Source organism: Lichtheimia ornata (genome assembly GCF_029851405.1).
Source record: "Lichtheimia ornata isolate CBS 291.66 chromosome Unknown scaffold00025, whole genome shotgun sequence".
Taxonomy (NCBI): Eukaryota; Fungi; Mucoromycota; class Mucoromycetes; order Mucorales; family Lichtheimiaceae; genus Lichtheimia; species Lichtheimia ornata.
The window spans coordinates 421,805-440,360 of record NW_026695345.1 but is presented as its reverse complement, the minus strand read 5'-3'; the positions used below and the strand labels follow the sequence as shown (position 1 = coordinate 440,360).

Sequence of the window (18,556 nt, the reverse complement as noted above, 5' to 3'; positions counted from 1 at the left end):
CGTATGCAGTGGAGTATGCAACAATGCTGATTGTGAAGAAATGGCTGATAGCGTGCAATATGGTCTATTGTGGATAGACCATAAAGTATATCATCCATCCATACTTCAGCCATGCAAATGAGCTGGGTTACACAAAGACGCCCCTCTGCATCTTTTGCTCTCTCAGGGCGTATCATTTTCATCATTCAACTCTCATGATCCGAGACGATTTGACTGAACAAAATCTAATTCAACATGCCTCTCAACGCATCCCAAGATTACCATGGCAACACCAATACGAGGACAACAGTATCGATAATCAAACAATGACGCCCATCTGCCATCTCACAATCCGTAATGTACACATACCATGCCTCCTTTCTTGATACACCTAAAGCAAAGTTTTCATAATAGCCAAGATACATATTCGTTCTATGATTACTTTATTCATGTTCGTCTGCTAGGGTGTTGTGTATGATGTCCTCTTCGACATGATATTATATGATGGATGAAACATTAATCAAGCTGAATGGCGAGATATTTATTACTGTATTCATAAGGTAAGGAAGGAGTGGGCATGGTAGTCTATAGCTGGTGATAGTGTGAAGACGCAATATGAGGATGTAGGGATTCACCGTATTATGTGCATGATACAGGTACCACCACAAGGAGTCCCACTAGGCAATTTGAACAGGAGCCTGATTGGTGAGCTGACAATGGGTGGCTTCAAATCCGTTTTTGGCTTCGAGTTCCCGCTGACTTTTTTAGCCCACCTTTCTACTCTTCACTGCCAACGTCCGCATTTGTACATAATACCTCATGGTAAATAACGGATCACGATCTTGCCAATGGTCGACCAATTTACTTACTGTATACCTTTGATCGGATTGTATAGCCCCAAAACGAGCATATTGAAGAGCACATTAAGCGCCATGGTCGGCGTCTCGACTACGAGGAGCGAAAGTAAGACCAAGATCCTCAAAGTAAAAGCGGATTGGTTTGTTGACTTGTATGATTTAGGCGAAAGCGAGAGGCTCGTAAGGCACACAAGGATTCGCAATATGCTCAAAAGATCCATGGTTTGAAGGCCAAGTTGCACAACAAGAAACGACACGCTGAAAAGATCCAGATGAAGAAGACTATCAAGCAGCACGAGGAGAAGAATGCCAAACAAAAGAGTGCAGACGCTGTACCCGAAGGTGCCGTGCCAGCTTATCTTTTGGATCGTGAGGGTCAGGATCGTGCCAAGGTGTTGAGTAATATGGTCAAGCAAAAGCGTAAAGAAAAGGCTGGCAAATGGTCTGTGCCGCTGCCGACTGTGCGTGGTATGGCTGAAGATGAGATGTTCAAGGTGATCAAGACTGGTAAATCCAAGAGCAAGTCATGGAAGCGTATGATCACCAAGGCAACTTTTGTCGGCGATGGATTCACTCGTAAACCACCAAAATACGAACGTTTCATTCGACCTATGGCAATGCGTTACAAGAAAGCACATGTCACTCATCCAGAGCTTAAGGCTACTTTCCATCTTCCTATCATTGGCGTCAAGAAGAATCCACAATCTCCCTTGTATACCCAACTCGGTGTTATCACAAAGGGTAGTGTTCTCGAGGTGAATGTCTCTGAATTGGGTCTCGTCACCACTGGTGGTAAGGTCGTTTGGGGTAAATACGCACAGGTCACCAATAATCCAGGTAAGAACAATACAACAAAGGGATGTTGTTCTATTGAAGCTGATGACCTTTTGTGTAGAAAACGATGGTTGTATCAATGCTGTGCTCCTTGTTTAGATTTCATTACTTTCATCTTAATCTCTCTCCTGTACACGCTCTCTTTTCATCCTCTTATTCCATCATTTCGTATCTCATTATTCATTTGCAAGTGTTCATTAAATATTCAGTGTTGATTCAGCTGCGATTTGGCATGTCATTTACTACAAAATGTAATGTATAGCAGAACCTTGGACTTCCTCTCTAGTGAAGGTGTATGTTTTATTTTCGACTTCCAGGTTTTCGTTCACTGCTATCCCACCTATACGTTTCCTACATACACCGTATTGAACAATAAGAGCAATAAAGTTTACTGGGGTAAAGATTTGAACATGCTGTACAGCATACCTTAGAATGCTTCTCTGCCCCTGCCAACAAAGTTCGGATCCATCCATCATTATAGCCCAAGGAGCATTGCTGGGTGAGCTGCCATTCTCATGATCTCTTATAGACAAGTGTGATAAACGTAGGGACTTCCATCCATAGTGGATCATCGACCTCTTTGTAGGCATCGTGCATGTTTCATGCACCAAGTTTTGTTTAAACTCAGATGGCGCTAGCACCATCGCAGCTTCACCATAGACCATGCAAAGGATTCAACTTTGGCAGATGCATTGAGAGGGGGGGCAGCTAATCAAAAGGAATGAGAATAAGCGCTTCATAAAGTAATGTGTTTATGCTTTACCCTATAAAGAGAGCCAAATATCACAATGAAAGTAGGTTGATGGTATTGACGTATTATCACAGCAACTCGCAAAGAGCGCTATGTTCCCTGGCATATCACATCAACTTGTTCTTTGAATGTGTTATCAATCAAAGAGTGAGATGATGGGAGTCCATAAGATGCTATGTAGGCGACACTTATTTGTAGATCACGATCCTGTTATGTCTAAGCGGAAAGAGTGATGGGGGACTCTGCATGATTGATACAGTAAAACGGAAGCAAACCATTTCGCCAGCAAGATGTTTGAAGAGGCTAGGTACTATGGTAATCGATGCATAAATCAGCAATGACATAGCCAAATTAGGGCACCCTGCAATACCCACTACCGAATTTTTCTGCTTAAATAATAAGGAATAGAAGTTGATACAATGCTCCTTAAGCGAAGTAACACGTACAGAGAACGTGTTACTTGTATATGAAGACGACGCAACGGCTTGCATAAGGATACCAGCATGGATTGGCGACGAAACTCAAGGTATCACTCATGATAAACTAGTAGTCATTGTTGTTGTTATTGCTAAACAAAAAAGACACGTGATGTAGCCTTAGACGAGTATGTTGCGCATGTACATATGAAATGGTACATGTATTCAAGAGTTAATAGGTGATTATTGACCAAGTACAGCCTATGTCTTTATTCAAATGCCATAGACGATAAGGGTAATATCAATGTCTAAAACGAGGTGCTCTGACCATGTCATTTAATATGGCGGGGGACACATTAGCGAGACACCCATCTCAGCCGGTGCCGCTGTCGGTTTTCGGTTGTCGCCGCCGTTAACCTTTTCGCCTCTACTTGTATCCTCAGCACCCTTTCTTTATGCACTCGAACATGAATGACGGTTTACTTGCTAAACATGCACATATGAATACAGGTAACTACCTATTTTGCCTCCATCGGAATGTTCAAGGAGCTGATCGCTGACCGATCCGTTTGAAGCCGCCATTCCGCCATCTGCCGAGGACTTGGCACAAAAGCATCAGTCGTTGCTGCAGGAATACTCTCGGTAAAGACTTTTTAAACACGTTACTCTCTCATTCACACACCTATATTGACTATCGTCTATGAAAGGTTGAAAGCTAAGCACACGGTTCTGAAAAAGGCGGCACTCAAGGTAAGCTTACGAGAGAGCCACAGTATGCAAGGTTGCTTACAAGGACGTATGCTTGGTTAGGAACAAGCCAACAAGGCGCTATTGCAGAATAATGTCAAAGAGAAGGAAAAGGAGCTTAGGAAGGTAAGCTTGGGAATAGGTAGCTGTAATGTGGTTATGTAATATTCATTCCAGCGTGTATAGTTACAAGAGCAGCTTGATCTTTTGAGTTTCCACAATGAACGTTTGACAAAGCGAATTGATGCTGTTCAGGGTACCGAACAAGTAAGTGGCATGGATTTGCGTGGGACATCGTTATCTTATAAGCAATCTAGAAAGGATCCCATTTTTCACTTTTGGGTGGTGCAGTAAAGAAAGAACTTGAACGCAGTACACAAGCTTTGGATGCGATGAATGTGGATTTGGCCAAGAAGATTGAGGAAAATGGTAACAACTTGAGCATCATTCTACAACAAGTGATTGACAAGGATTTTTTATTACGCAGAACGGCTGCATGATGAATTATCCGAGAACCATCACATTTATACGGATCACGTCAACGGGTTGCATTTGACCATCGCCAAATTGGAGAAGCGAGTTGAGGAATTGCAAGTGGAGATATCCACCATTCAAAAGGACTCCCGTGAAAAGGCAACGACTTTGAAGAAGGAGAAGGAGAGCTTGCAGTCTCAAGTCGACTCTTTGAAGAAGGACATAAAAGAGTAAGCTATGGAATTGGGTACGTCAAAGATAAGATACTGATACACAAGGTCGACGCAGCAAGACTATTACACTGAAGGAGAATGAACAGACGATGGTCCAAGGAGACAAGGAGCTACGATTGGAAATCGAGAGTTTGCGAGCTATCTTATTGGCAAAAGCGGGTGACATTGAAGGACGTGAAGATGAAGACGAAGGATTGGTAAGGGTGTTTGATCGTGATGAGCTTGCTAGGTGTGCTAAAGTCATATGTTATTCAAGCCCAAGCTCGCTGACGTGATTCCAGCATGTGATGCATTGAAGATATTGGAGGAACAAGCCAAAAATTACATTTATGCTCTACGTGAACAAGTAAGTGATTCCAGGTATACAAATAATGTCATATTGATAGTCTTTTGTATTTCAGACGGCATTGAAAGGTTTACCACACGAGATTGCTGCCAAGCTCAAAACATCGAGTGAGACATGGTCTGAGCAAGTACAGAATTTGGCAAAGCGATTGGAGGAAAGTGAAGGTGGGTTACTCAATCATATCATTTATCGTGTACTTATTGATTTCATTAGCCCGAGTGAAGGAGTTGTTGAATGCAAGCCAAGGAGAAAAGGCGGAGTCATCGGATCAGATTGCTTCATTGCAAAAGAATATTGAGGATCTCAAGGAAGAGTTGAATCAACGACACACTTTGGAACAAACCGAGCAGTTGGAAAGGGCAAATCGAGAACTAGAGCAGCGAAACAAGGAATTGGATGAACGCAACGCTGAGCTAGAGGGGATTATCAAGAAGCAGGTACATGCATGAATCAATCATTTCCATCATCAAAGTGCTAATACATTCGATAGGAAACTGATCTCACAGATGTGAGGCGGCAACTCGAAGAATCGTTGGAGATGAATAAGACATTGCAAAAGGATCTTGTCGACAAGGAAACCCAAGCCAATATTGTTACCCCTGCAGCACCAGCACCAGATGCAGCACCAAAAGATACCAGTGAGGACGAAGATGATGGCGTTTTTGTATACCGCAGCAATGAGACAACCAATACACAGCAACCACAAGAAGAGGAGGAAGAAGAGGATGATGAAGTATTTGTTTATCGAGGACAAGATGCACCAGAAGAAACAACAGCATCCGAAGAGCAACAACAACAACAGCCTAATACACCTTCAGCAACACAAGCAACATTTGAAGAGAAGTATACACAAACCGAACAGCATCCACAAGATGAGAAGCAAACACAAACCGATACGACTGGTCAGCAGCAACAGCATGATGAGAAGCAAACGCAAACGGATGAGCAGCCTATTCACCATGATGTAAAAGAGACCCAGACCGACAAAGAGCAGCTACCTGATTACCTTGACGAGCAAACACAAACCGATCAGATGGCTTGTTTGGATGAGAAACAGACACAAACCGAAAAGCGCAATACTACAGATACAGCAACTGATGCTTTACCACCTCCACCACCAGCACCTCCAGCAGCAGCAGCGAACGAATCCGTTGATGTCGATGTGAGTGGCTTTAACATAGCAACGATATGCTGATGAGCTAATCTTTTGAATATTAGGCACAGCAAGCAGCCATGGAAGCGCATTATGAGAGTCAGCTCAAGCAGCTCAATGAAAAGGTATGTAATGACATGATTGAATTGGCAAGTTTATTGATCGCTTCTATTTGTAGCTTGAGATGGCTGACAGCAAAGCCTTACGATTTTCACAAATGGTGCAAGCACTTAAAGAACGGCTCACTTCAGAAGGTGAACAACGGAGTCATTTGGAGCAAGAAAATGAACGTCTACAAAAAGAAGTTGATAGAGTCAAGGTTAGTCACTATTGCGTAGGGCACAAGCGCATGAATCTCACGTCTTTATGTTGCATACTATAGGAACACCTTGAGACTACAGAAAAGAACTATCAGGATCAGATTGCGATGATGACTGAAAACTTTCTCACACAGCTCAATGATCTACAACAGCAACAGCAACCACCCATCGCTCGATAGTCATATATGTACCTTTATAAAACAATGCTATTATTATATTATCGTGATTCAGTCATAATGAATGGATGGTTTTTAATGCAATGATCTCTATGTTACACCTTTCTAAATTTGCCCTGGAGCCATACGCGATACATTTTAAGCTTTTTGCTTCGATTAACGATAAGACGCCGATCCACGGCATTTTGTTCCACAGTGAATCCTTGACCTGGAGCTTGAGCCGTAAACATATCCGCAATCTCATCCGGGGTGAAAAAGTAAACGCGCGTTCCATCGCCACGAATATAAAAGTTTTCTCTCAACATGCGTCTTTCCTTGAACCTCAGTTGTGCAAGATCGTATCGACCATAATCCCTGAATACCACTAATCCACCTGGTCTAAGCATCTATAAGCATGAAGAGTGAGATACATGAGGGACATGATGATGATGATGATGATGATGATGATGCATTATCCAACTTACTGTATGTATGTTCTTGATGGCTTGTTCCCATTGTTCTGGTGATAAAGCGGACAACACAAAGATCAAGACGACGATATCCAATGAACCTGGTTCAATAGCTTCAGGAATAGTGGGGCTAGCAAGATCCCATACGAATGCATTGGCTCTTGAAGTATCATACAATGGATTGCTCTTGACGACTTGTACTGCTGTGCTCGAGAAATCAGCTGCATATACGAATAGATCCGGATTTTGACTTTGCTGTAGTAATGGGAATAAGGTGTTGCCAGCTCCACAACCAATCTCGAAAATATGTTGCCTTCCTGCCTATGTATGTAGTAATGCATTGATTAGCTGGATGGATAAAGTGTATGATTGATAGGAAACTTACATCGCTATGAGTGGTATTGAAGATCTCAGGAAACTCGATACGTAACCAGTTACGATCCTTGAAGAAACGATTCTCATTCTTCTCATAAAACTTGTTCCAAAAGTCGGGTGCATGTTCATGGTATTGGTCTATAAAATACAGCATCAATATGCATGATGATAGCCTCTCCCCCCCCCCACTTTCCGCCATCCTTACCTTGTTCTTCCTCGGGTACAGGGGCTCCTTTATGTCTGGCAATTTGTGCTTGAGCGTAGGCTTCTTGTTCAGCATCCCATTCGACATGATCCCTGACAAAAGTTGTTGTTGTTTAGATCGGTGGGTGGATGTGCTTTGATCTGGCAAAGACCTACCATGCATTGTGATCGAAGACGGCTTCCTTATCGTTCAAGAGACGCGATCCAAACTTGGCAGCTTCCTTGTCAGCGCTGTTGTCGACATCGAGTGCTGAAGACGTTTGTTTTTTGGAGTCTGACATGTTCGGGTGGATAAAGGAAAGACGAAAATGCAGCCACTGCCATTCATCCTCCTCTCCTCCTTCCTCATTCTTTACACCTCCACTACACCTCTCTCTCTTTCTTTCTTCCTCTTTCCTTATTGTCGATATAGGTTATACCATCATCCGATACACTTGTCGTTCACCCATATGCAGGGATAAATGAATTACTATGACATCATGTTGTACTCGATGGGCTTTTTTCCATGTCAGCCAGCTTCGCTGCTATCACCACAAAACCAAGAAGCGGATCATGGGTTACAAGCATCCCTGAATCACTCTTCCGATCTCGTTCCGATAACATTTTACTATTAAGTCAATCACACACATTGAATAAAGGGTCGATAATACATCATCAAATCCCATCATTGTATCAAATTCGTTATATTATTTTCCAAGTCGAGTTGCTATAATAGAGTAACCTACAAGTACTCTCTTCAGACTCATTGTTATGTGATCGCACCATCCGGATCCCACGTGCCACGCAAAATGAAATCCACGGACGCGTCATTGAGAGTGGGATCGTTTCAAACAAGAATGGTGCGGGCTTTTGTACTACTTAATAATGAATGAGAAAAAAAAGAAAGCACCGCGGTTTGCGGATCCCGGGACAGCATTTTTTCATCTTGATCACAGCACAGATCATCATCAACAGCAATGACAATGGGCCTTGAGTAACAATGCGCTCATTGTTAACATGATAAAAGAAGCTATGTAGATATGAATGAGAGGACAACTTGGATCCTTTGTTTATGGTTCATTCTCTTAGTGCCGTCTCGTTTGCTGATCAAATAGTAGACTGTGTATCACTTTTTAGTGTTACGACAGGGGCTGTGGTAAGATCTTCAAATGGGGTGATGTTGATTGCTTTTGAAGGAAGGAAGGACAAAGGTTGGGTAAGCTTTTGTATAAATGGTTGATCCAGGGAAGATGAACGACGATCCATTGACCAAGATTTCTTTTGCTCTCCCTGCTCTCATCTATTCACGAGGATATATAAGCTAGTAAATGATCATAGCGGGGGTCGCCAAAAGGGGAATAAGCACCAAAGCAATTAAATTAAGAAGCCGTTGTCTGTGCTACCACTTGTAAATGAAAAAAGATGGTCAAAAAATATGCATTGCTCACTCCGCTCTCCGCAAACTCGTGAGTTTCCCGCACCTTTTCATTTTTTGGTTGGTGTCCTTTACTCTTTCTTTCTCGCTTTCAACCCTTTCTTTCTTTGTTCTCAACGACAATCCATTCTTTTTTAGCATTCTCGGATCAACCCGCACATTCTTTTTTCTTTTATTCATTCATAACATTATCCATCTGAAAGCTGCCCTGCGTTTTCCAGTCACAGCCTCTTCATGATGAACACGCTTTCATTCACTACCACCTTCCTTCTTTTTTTATGGACCTTGATGGTTCATGCTCAACAAGCACGTGAGTAGCCTGCTATCCTTGTAACGACACCATCCATACCAGACAATGAATGTTGCCCATGCTGACTTTTTTGTATGTATCGTAGCTGGTAACACTGGTTGTACAGAATACACAGGTTCAATTTGCTCGGTAAGCATGAATCTTCACATCGCCTCAAACATGAGCTTACCATCATCGCCTTCATTGAACATAGAAATATGTGGATTATTCGGTCTATACCGCTGGCATGGATATCAACATGATTGAACAACAACTCAGCAACCTCCAAACACTTAATGCAACTCTCGGCGAAATCGATCCCACTTGCGTTGACAACTACTTTCGCTACGCATGCTCGTTTTATTACCCCAAATGTGGAGAGTCTACAGCTGAACGCAAGTACAAATGATAGCTGTTATCATGATGTAGACGTGTTACTTACATCACCCATAGAGCAAGAAGTGTGGATGGGATGCACAACGTCTTGTCTTGAAGTCAACGAAACATGTAGCAACATTTTCACCTTGACAGGACAAATGTCACTTATTCCCGATTGCAATGCAAAATCGCCTATCACTGATTCGACTCTTCAACCTGATCAAAGTTGTAATTATCTCAACTCTACAGGTAAGCAAGCAAGCATTTTGGCAACAATGCCATTGCGCGGACAATAGAGTCCCAATGTAAAATGATGTATGAACAACAACTCCTTTTCTGACTTGGTTCTCTTCTATAGTCACCAAGGACCAAGCGGGTCTTCACCTTGCTGCTGTGCCACCTGGCTTTGTGCTCGCCGAATGTCCCTCCCCTTTCATCCGCGACCCAAAGGCTAAAAACGGCACCACCGATACGGAAAATGCGGCCTTTTGCCGATTTGGATGCTGCATGCCATGTCCAGCTCAAGATCTGGTAAATCGATTGTACAACATGAAAACGCGTCGTTCATCCATCTCATTTTATTTTTGATATCAGTTCTTTAATGAAGGTTGGACCAAGCATGGTTTCCTCGCAACCAATGTTGTTCGTTTTGTATCAGCAGTCGCGTCATTCGTTATTTTGGTCAGCTATTTAGTACTTCCCGACAAAAGGAGGTGGGTATAAAAAAAGGAGGGCGTTAACAGGAATGGCAAGTTGTTGCTGACAAGAGAATGCTAGACATCCTTCGCTGCTGATTTTGAACTTTGCATTGGCCATCTTTTTGTTCAGCATGGTGGTCTTTTTTTCGATTGGTGATACGAAACGATTGCAATGTTCAGGAGATATCAATCCTGCCGATATGGACAATAATGCCTTGTGCGGTGCACAGGGTGCTATTTTGATCTTTTCCTCCTTGGCAACGGTATTATGGTGTGCTGCATTGATCATCAACCTCCATATGCACACCGTATGGAACTCGAGCTTTTTTGCAAACAAGTACATTTTCTTGCACGTGTTTTGTTGGGGTGTGCCTGCCGCATTTATGGCAGCCGCTTTGGGTTTGCATGCTGTCAAGTTCGAATTTGCCAACCTGTGCCTGGTCTCCATCGATTACATCTTTGATCTCTTCTTTTATCCAATGGCAGCCATCATTGCACCAGCCTTTTTGCTTCATATTTTGACGTTCTTTTACATTGCCAGGGTAAGTGGAATCGATGGGGTTAACCTATATATACATACACATAACATAAATTGGCTGACATCCAACTTTATCATCAGGTGGCTATGAAGGAGAGCGCACAATCCGAGGCATCACAATCGCACTCTGCCAATTCTTTTGCCAGCAGAAACCAGCTCGCTGCAAGGAAGCACAAACACGTCATACAAGCTGTCAAGATCCAATGGCGTGCATTGCTATTGGCTATTGTAGCTTTGGTCACTGTACTCTTTTACTGGGTATGTATAAATTACATCATTGCAATAGGGAAGGAAGGGAGCCTAATCATCTCATCATGCATGTGTGGATGCTTTTAGATCTTTTACTTTACCCAAGTCAACAGGCTATCTACCTTGGAAACGGATAATGAAACGATCCTAACATGGCTCGAATGTATGCTTGATCCTGACAACACCCAAGACAATTGTACGCACGTCGTGAGCAACCATCTCCCACCCTTTGGATTGATGATTACTGCCGAGACTCTCGTTGGCCTTGTTGGTTTATGGTTGTTTTTGATCTTTGGCAAACGATCCATTTGGCGAGAATGGAATGATTGGATTTATGACATGCGTGTCCGTGGTCGCATGGATAAGAATGGCGAGCAATTTTTTGCATTGTGATCATTATCTCCACTATTCCCCTTATTCATCTCTCTCTTTTCTATACATTACATTACTCATTAATCCAACTTGTTCATTTGTGTATTTATCCCCATCCAACAACCACTTTTATGACAAATAGATTTTGTTCATCCACTACTCTAATTATGTGTGATCGTCAGGAACCATCATTGAGACTCCATAAGGCAATCCCCGCGCCCCCAAAAAGCCACCTCATTGTTCATTCCTAGTTGTGTGTTTCTATATTTGACATGTCCCAAGACGACGATGGCTTCACTACGATTGAATCCAAATTCAAGTACATGTCCCTCTCAGGCAACAAGAACAAGCGAAAAAAGAAGCGTGGCCATGTCTTTCAGGATCCCGATCACTATACATTGGCAGATTTGAAGAGTGTGCTTTCGAAACGGCGGTATGTAGACTCCCTGTTGCTTATCCTCAAGCATAATCTAATAGCCGATATCATTAGAGAAACATTGACCGAGAGTCGATTCTATAAAGAGTTGTTAGGTAAGTGTATCATTGCAACAAAAGGGGTCCACGTGATATGCCAACCTTGATTTCTTATCTGGCTTAGACACCTTTCATGCAAGTCTGATACCGACTCGTCCGCACGACATGGTATGCTATGGTATTGGCTCCATCCAACATTCAAAGAATGCACAATTCCAATTTGTACTGGCGCTACTCATCCGTGATTTACTCAAAGTAAGTGAATCACCTTGCCAACCACGCCGTTGTCTCATCATCATCATCATCATCCACGTCAAAAGATCCCTGGTCAAGTGAGCATCTTTGATCCCGTAATGACTGATCTCGATAAGGAGTTATGCAAGGAACACGATATATACGTTATCGACACAAACGAGGTAAATGCTGGATCATGTTCTACTTGTGAAATGGTTGCTTAATGTTATGTATGAAGGATGGAAAGCGTGGTGTACAAAAGCCAACTTTATTCTACATGCCGCATTGTGGACGTGGTCTCTATAGCAACACATTGAGCGCCAACTGGAACAAGGATAAGCTAGGCAATGTTATCATCATTGGGAACCGGTTTGACATGTATGTTGGAAGGTAAGCAATGAACATTGGAATAGCAAAGGAAACATCCATCATTAACGGGGAATACAGCCAACTAGAAAGAGATCTTAAGCGTGAATGCCCATTCTTGATACCTGCTGTGGATATTGTCGATTGCGTTACGTTTCCAAAGGAGTTTGATGACAACAAGGTGTTCAATGACCTCTCGATTCAGACATTTCCTCGGCAAAAGTTGGATGAGACTACTAGAAAGTTTTGGGATGATGTATCTATAGAAAGTGTACCACAAGATAAAGACGTGTTATAGATTCAACCTTCATGTTGCTACGGATACCACCTTTCAAGGGTATACCTTGGGGTATTCAGTGATGGTGGTGGTTTTAAGTTGATGGCTCATTGGATAGAGGTATCTCCAAACTCACACATAGCATGATTGATCGCCTATGGTTACGATCGGGATCATCCAATAAGAAGTTTATCTAACAGAAACAATTTTGCAGTTTGCGGTCTTTCTTTCTCTTTTTTTCATATACACATACATACATACATACATACATACACAATGGGAAGATCTCGTATGCAACGGTTTGCCGAAGAAGGCAATGAGATTTCAGAGACGACCAGCAGCATTCCAATGCCTGTGGCCATGTGGGATTTCAAACATTGCGATCCGAAGCGTTGCTCTGGAGTCAAGTTGGCGAGGACGGGTATGCTCAAGACACTAAAGTTGAACCAACGCTTTCGAGGCATTGTTGCTAGTCCAGTGGGTGAAAAGGCTGTATCTCCTGCTGATCGACGTATTGTGGAGATGTATGGTGCATGCGTGGTGGATTGTTCTTGGGCACGTGTTGATGAGGTACCATTCAACAAGATCAAGGGTCCTACCGATCGTTTATTGCCATATCTGGTTGCTACGAATCCTGTCAACTATGGTAAACCGTGGAAACTCAATTGTGCTGAAGCATTGGCTGCCATCTTTTATATCACGGGTTTTCCTGAACATGGTGCTGCATTGATGGGGAAGTTCAAGTGGGGACATGCATTTGAAGAAGTCAATGGTCCTTTATTGGAAAAGTACGCTGCGTGTGCGGATTCAACAGAGGTTGTACGTGTGCAAAATGAATATCTCAAAGAGCTGGAAGAAGAGGACGAAGAACGGAGGAAACAAGAGGATGACGATGATCCATTGTTATTTGAAAACACCAATCGACAATACGACATGCCTGAAGATGATTCCGAAGATGAGGACTCTGAAGAAGATGAAGACGACTCTGATGATAATGATGATCCACTCTTATTCCGCAATCCAAATCATCACCATGACGACAGCGAAGAAGAAGATTCATCGGTCGAAGAAATACAAGATAAACTAGGCAACACTATCATCCGCTGATCCACTTTTGCCCCATCCATGATCCCTTATTGATAGACACACACACACAAAAACACACACTATTTTGCATTAAATCAATCGATACCTTGTATTTGTTTCAATTACTGCTGTATATGATCACGTTGACACAAAAGCACCAGTTTTATTGTATACGACCTTAATAGGCTGCTTACAAAAGAGTCTCGTAAGGAACAGGGGCAATGGTCTGGGGCACGTTGTGCTTGGTGGAGACGTGACGAGCCTCGCGAGGTTGAGCTGGGAGACGCTTCAAGTTGACCTTGACTATTGTAGATCACAACAACAATAAGTTTTCCCCTGATCTATCCTTTCATCCATTCATCCACTTCAAGTACATACCACCAGTTTCCTTGGCAGCCTTCTTCTTTTGAGCGTTCTCCTTGACACGTTCCAAGAATTCTTGACGGCACTTGGAGTGCTTGACGTGTTCAATGCGGATGTTGACGCGCTTCTCCATGTAGCGGTTGCCGACACGCTTGTGAACAATGACACCGACAGCAGACTTGGTGACGTTGTAGACAACACCAGTGCGACTATAATGATAACAAACCCATTAGCCACCTATACAAATGATATAGTATAGTCGATCATCATCTTGTAACTTACCCGTGGTAGAACTTGTGGGGCATACCCTTTTGAACAGCAGCGTTGGCCTTAATGTCAACAATGTCGCCAACCTTGTAAGTCTTCAAGTAAGTAGACAAGGGAATGGCGCCATGCTCGCGGAACTTGCGAGAGAACATGTGGCGAGTACGAGCGCGGACTGTATAATAGAAACGTAACGAGAGTTGAGAGGTGTGATCGAGGGCATCAAGTGTTGTGTGTATAATAAAGTGTCGAGATGGTGTGCGAGTACTTACGACCGAAAGAGTGCGGCATGCTGGGAATCAACAAAGAGACATTCGTAAGCAAATGTAGTTTAAACGAGTTGACAGTGTCAATGGCAGTGGTTGCCTACCTGTCAAACTAAACGCTGCTTGGAGGGAACAGGGAAAGAGGAAGAATCACACTGTGGGCTTGGGCTTTCGCCTTAAGGCGTGAAAAATTTTTGTCTCTTCGTGACAGCGCATTTCATTGGCTGCTGAAATCTGTATAATAAAGGGCGACAATCCACGTGACCGAACTCTCCCCCTCCCACCACTGCCATCGCTTCTTCTCTTGTTCATCCTATGCTATTCATCATCGGGGACGTATGTTGATCTTTTTTCCTCCACACATGCAAGTGATTAGATTTTTATTCATTAGGTCCAAGCAGCTTAGCGCCTTTTTCATTGCATGCAATTAGATAGCGTTAGTCCTCACATCACTATACAGGAGGCGTACCTTTCGAGTATCTTCCCACTTTATATCAATAAAGCAACTACTGTATCAAACAAGCTCTAAAGTCTGTTGCGGCATACTGACAAGATCCAAAGATAAAAGGGGATGAGTTATAAATTAGATGCCTGCGCATTCGAGTACTATATCAGCAATGATAATCCAAGAATCGGATCATTGATATCAGCAATCAAAGGCGTTGTATCATTCTGTGCTCACAATATAGCACGTATTTTATTCGCAAGATGCCAATTCTACCACGTGCCTCCTAATGACAAGACGTTGATGGCTAAAGCGTATGCTAGCATCTATCTCTCGATTCACCTCTGTATCCCTTCACCATTGCCCTTATCAGTGTACCAAGAATGCATACGAATTGAGACGAGAAACCCGCCAAAACCCGGGGGATTGATTCCGATATTGATGCCGCATGACAGTCTGTGAAACGATACAGTTTATTGGAAGGTCCTGATATGTTCCAAAGAGCTTCTTCATTCTTGGGCGGGAAGAAGTACACATGTGCGGGTGTTTTTAATACACAAGTCGTGTCTCCTCATGTCAATGTTGCTTTCTCACCAAAGACGTCGTCACCGAATCAACTTCATGTGCGTGTTTCCATACCACGTCATTACCGATGTTGTTGCATTGCTTCCATTCAAGGATCGAATCAGGTGTACGCGTGTATGCAAAGCTTGGCGTTTACTGTTGCTTGGATGGCCTGGGATGTGGCACGATATCCAAGTGGGACCATTTGGACCTCATTATTCAATCATGGCGCGCTATTTCAAGTGGATGGATGGGCCCCATATCCGCAAGATCACTCTCAGGAACCAAAGCAAGCACGATACAGAACAACTCTTTCTACTATTGATTGAATGCAATTATCATCATCCTATTCAAGTACTTTGTATGTATGACTATGGTTGGATTGATAGAAGAAGATGAATTAATTCATCATGCTATTATGTAGGTCTCCATGATTGCGATATTCCACTCGATTGCTTTGTGCAGCTGTTACACAGGGTGGGCCGCTCTCTTGTGTCACTCGTCTTATCAGGAACCAACTTGACGTTGGCCATGGTGCTTTACTTGCTTCGAATGTGTCCTGATCTTGAATTATTTCAATATCAAGTGGGGAATCGATACGCAGCACCGCCTATTCCTGTGGAATTGGACGATCGTGCATTATCGGACATGCTGCCTAAGTTAAGACGACTTGTGCTCTCCAATGGTGGCGTACAACCTCCTCTACAAATGTTGTTACGACATTGTCCAAGCTCACTGGAATTGCTATGGCTCGACCCAGATGACTATCAACATGATCGCAGTTGGCCAATTCATTTATTGGAGACACTTGATGTTGGCACGTTCTACTATACGTCTACAGCTACAACTAGCATCTCCTACAAGTGCCATCCATACGGTGTCCACGGGATGTATCAAGAGGATGATCATGACGCTGCTGCTATCAATGAAAGCTTGCTGGCTATTGAAGACCATGTACATAATCTACGTTGTCGCATGATCCCCGGGATGGTGATCCAAAGCCGTGGTTGGTTGAACGATAGAATACTATCGCCATTATTGAACAAGAAGCGAGATCGGCCGACACAAGTCTTAGCGCTTGGACAATGTCCACAAGTAACGAGTGAGAGCTTATGCAAGTTATTGGTTGCTCATATGCCGGCATCATTGACGTATTTGGAATTGGATAAAGCTGACAAGGTCAAAGCGATCCATCTCATTGCGCTTATCAAGCAATCATCCTCATTGTTACATACAGTGCGCTTACGAAGAATGAAGAGTGTGACAAATGGTGTCGTCGATGCTCTTAGTGATGCGTCTCGGCTTGAACATGTGGATTTATCTTATTGCAATTCTATCACGGATGATGCATTGAAGCGATTTATCGACAAACAAGGGAATAGACTCAAGACGCTCGACACGGTGGGGTGCAAAGCCATTACTTTTGATGCAGTGAATTATTGTTGGCTCAGGATGGGATTTGGATTTGGATAGCGTTGTATATCATGCGGCCTTGTCGACCTCTTTTTCTCCCCTTCTCACCCTCTTTTCTCCATTTCACCCCGTCAATATGGAACAAGATCAATACCAACAAATCGCAAAGTAAGCCATTCACTTGTCCTCAGTAAAAGAGAATATCAACATGGTGTGGTGCTTCAATCAATAGTGAAATGCTAGCATTCCAACATGCCAAGTTACATCTTTTTGATCTGGCAGACGAGTATCAGAGGAAGACAACACTATCGTCAGGCAACGACAGCAACGTGACAGCCTATCATCCAGACGCTGTAGCTCGAGAGTTAAAGGATTACAAGGTGTGCTTGGGTGAAGGTGGATATGGTAAAATGGTCCTTTTGACACGTGTTTTATGGCATAGAACTATACGCCCCAGTTGGAAGAACGTTTCAAAGAAATCGAGAACCAGGATCGATTCATACGAATGATGACACAAGATCCACCAGTCGAAGTAACAGAAGAGATGCTTCGATCATCAGGTATAAAAAACATGTGGTTTCATTGTTACGAGAAGCATTGACGAAGGAGCTTTAGAGGACAATGAGCAGAAATTGTTGGACAAAGTACAAAAGAACATGCAACTACTGGCACAAAAGCAAATGGTCTTCCAGCAAAAGTGTGAACGGATACAACAATGTAAGTGCAAATGCTTCGTGGCGATTCAATGGCTTATTAGTAAAGATAGTGCATACACGTCTTCAGCATGAAACGGAGCGTATAACACAGCTAGTGGATGACAATCGAGCTACTGCAAGTATCTTCTCAAATATAAAGGGGAGCAAGTTAATTGATCCAGGAATCTATTTCTAGCAACGAGAATTATCAAGGATCGAGAAAGGACTCAAACTCCACATGACATACGAGGAGCAGATTGCTGAAAGGGATCGACTCGTCGAAGAGCTTGTGCAAGATAATATGATCATTGATGAGAAGCGTGAAAATGTCAGTCGCATCAAAAAGATTGTCCGAGAGCGTGCAAAGGAGGTACAGGATCGTGAGTCGAGGTTACAGTCCTTGCAGCAAACAGCATCACGAGAAGAGGAGCAGCATATCGGACCTGACCCTGCTGTAGAGGAGGCCACTGAATGGTACAAGAAAGTCACCAAGGATACCAATGCGTTATTCGGCATCCAAGACATCAATGAAACGCCCACAACAATCAAAGTATCTTTTGACAATGAAGCACAAGATGAATTACGTATACAATTTGATCCCGTGTCCGAGGAGCTGATAGATGTGGAGGTAAGATACAATGATGTGTATTATAGCCAAGACAACTAAGCACCATCCCTTTCTTAGTCCTCTGGATGCGATGTACAAGATATCCTTCCCTTAGTTAGCAGCCTTCATGATCGATACGAGATATCCACAGTCCTTATACGATACACGTTAGAGAAGCTGTATTCAAGAGAATAAAATCATCATGGGAAAAAAAGACAAGTTGCATTGTATTCTTTTGAAAGATCGTGTG

General features: G+C 43.0%; 9 protein-coding genes across 9 annotated transcripts; 7 read left to right on the top strand and 2 right to left on the bottom strand.

Moving 5' to 3' along the window:
- Positions 1-798: 798 nt before the first annotated feature.
- On the top strand, positions 799-1,769 carry O0I10_006070 (ribosome biogenesis protein nsa2; the record flags this gene model as incomplete). The annotated part of the gene is made up of 4 exons (XM_058486103.1): positions 799-801; positions 875-942; positions 1,000-1,673; positions 1,732-1,769. 4 exons carry the CDS (start codon positions 799-801, stop codon positions 1,767-1,769), a joined length of 783 nt encoding a protein of 260 aa, XP_058343298.1.
- Positions 1,770-3,304: 1,535 nt separating this feature from the next.
- O0I10_006069 (uncharacterized protein) lies at positions 3,305-6,289 on the top strand (the record flags this gene model as incomplete). The annotated part of the gene is made up of 15 exons (XM_058486102.1): positions 3,305-3,347; positions 3,413-3,479; positions 3,545-3,587; positions 3,648-3,710; positions 3,771-3,851; positions 3,902-4,013; positions 4,072-4,288; positions 4,347-4,488; positions 4,548-4,637; positions 4,693-4,801; positions 4,851-5,074; positions 5,128-5,799; positions 5,856-5,915; positions 5,969-6,109; positions 6,173-6,289. The coding sequence occupies 15 exons, from the start codon at positions 3,305-3,307 to the stop codon at positions 6,287-6,289; spliced, it is 2,181 nt and encodes a 726-aa protein (XP_058343297.1).
- Positions 6,290-6,381: 92 nt separating this feature from the next.
- O0I10_006068 (uncharacterized protein) lies at positions 6,382-7,595 on the bottom strand (the record flags this gene model as incomplete). The annotated part of the gene is made up of 5 exons (XM_058486101.1): positions 6,382-6,672; positions 6,751-7,056; positions 7,121-7,248; positions 7,316-7,407; positions 7,471-7,595. 5 exons carry the CDS (start codon positions 7,593-7,595, stop codon positions 6,382-6,384), a joined length of 942 nt encoding a protein of 313 aa, XP_058343296.1.
- A 1,370-nt stretch (positions 7,596-8,965) lies between these two features.
- On the top strand, positions 8,966-11,273 carry O0I10_006067 (uncharacterized protein; the record flags this gene model as incomplete). The annotated part of the gene is made up of 9 exons (XM_058486100.1): positions 8,966-9,038; positions 9,124-9,167; positions 9,232-9,412; positions 9,471-9,644; positions 9,754-9,926; positions 9,990-10,108; positions 10,173-10,635; positions 10,713-10,889; positions 10,968-11,273. 9 exons carry the CDS (start codon positions 8,966-8,968, stop codon positions 11,271-11,273), a joined length of 1,710 nt encoding a protein of 569 aa, XP_058343295.1.
- A 251-nt stretch (positions 11,274-11,524) lies between these two features.
- Positions 11,525-12,624, top strand: O0I10_006066 (uncharacterized protein; the record flags this gene model as incomplete). Its single annotated transcript, XM_058486099.1, has 6 exons — positions 11,525-11,685; positions 11,743-11,783; positions 11,851-11,981; positions 12,047-12,142; positions 12,199-12,350; positions 12,408-12,624. 6 exons carry the CDS (start codon positions 11,525-11,527, stop codon positions 12,622-12,624), a joined length of 798 nt encoding a protein of 265 aa, XP_058343294.1.
- Positions 12,625-12,879: 255 nt separating this feature from the next.
- On the top strand, positions 12,880-13,710 carry O0I10_006065 (uncharacterized protein; the record flags this gene model as incomplete). The annotated part of the gene is made up of 1 exon (XM_058486098.1): positions 12,880-13,710. The coding sequence occupies one exon, from the start codon at positions 12,880-12,882 to the stop codon at positions 13,708-13,710; it is 831 nt and encodes a 276-aa protein (XP_058343293.1).
- A 169-nt stretch (positions 13,711-13,879) lies between these two features.
- Positions 13,880-14,607, bottom strand: O0I10_006064 (60S ribosomal protein L21-A; the record flags this gene model as incomplete). Its single annotated transcript, XM_058486097.1, has 4 exons — positions 13,880-13,992; positions 14,068-14,261; positions 14,335-14,491; positions 14,589-14,607. 4 exons carry the CDS (start codon positions 14,605-14,607, stop codon positions 13,880-13,882), a joined length of 483 nt encoding a protein of 160 aa, XP_058343292.1.
- A 999-nt stretch (positions 14,608-15,606) lies between these two features.
- O0I10_006063 (uncharacterized protein) lies at positions 15,607-17,064 on the top strand (the record flags this gene model as incomplete). The annotated part of the gene is made up of 2 exons (XM_058486096.1): positions 15,607-15,952; positions 16,016-17,064. The coding sequence occupies 2 exons, from the start codon at positions 15,607-15,609 to the stop codon at positions 17,062-17,064; spliced, it is 1,395 nt and encodes a 464-aa protein (XP_058343291.1).
- Positions 17,065-17,140: 76 nt separating this feature from the next.
- On the top strand, positions 17,141-18,501 carry O0I10_006062 (uncharacterized protein; the record flags this gene model as incomplete). The annotated part of the gene is made up of 7 exons (XM_058486095.1): positions 17,141-17,172; positions 17,237-17,384; positions 17,447-17,564; positions 17,620-17,721; positions 17,771-17,835; positions 17,896-18,327; positions 18,385-18,501. The coding sequence occupies 7 exons, from the start codon at positions 17,141-17,143 to the stop codon at positions 18,499-18,501; spliced, it is 1,014 nt and encodes a 337-aa protein (XP_058343290.1).
- Positions 18,502-18,556: the final 55 nt, after the last annotated feature.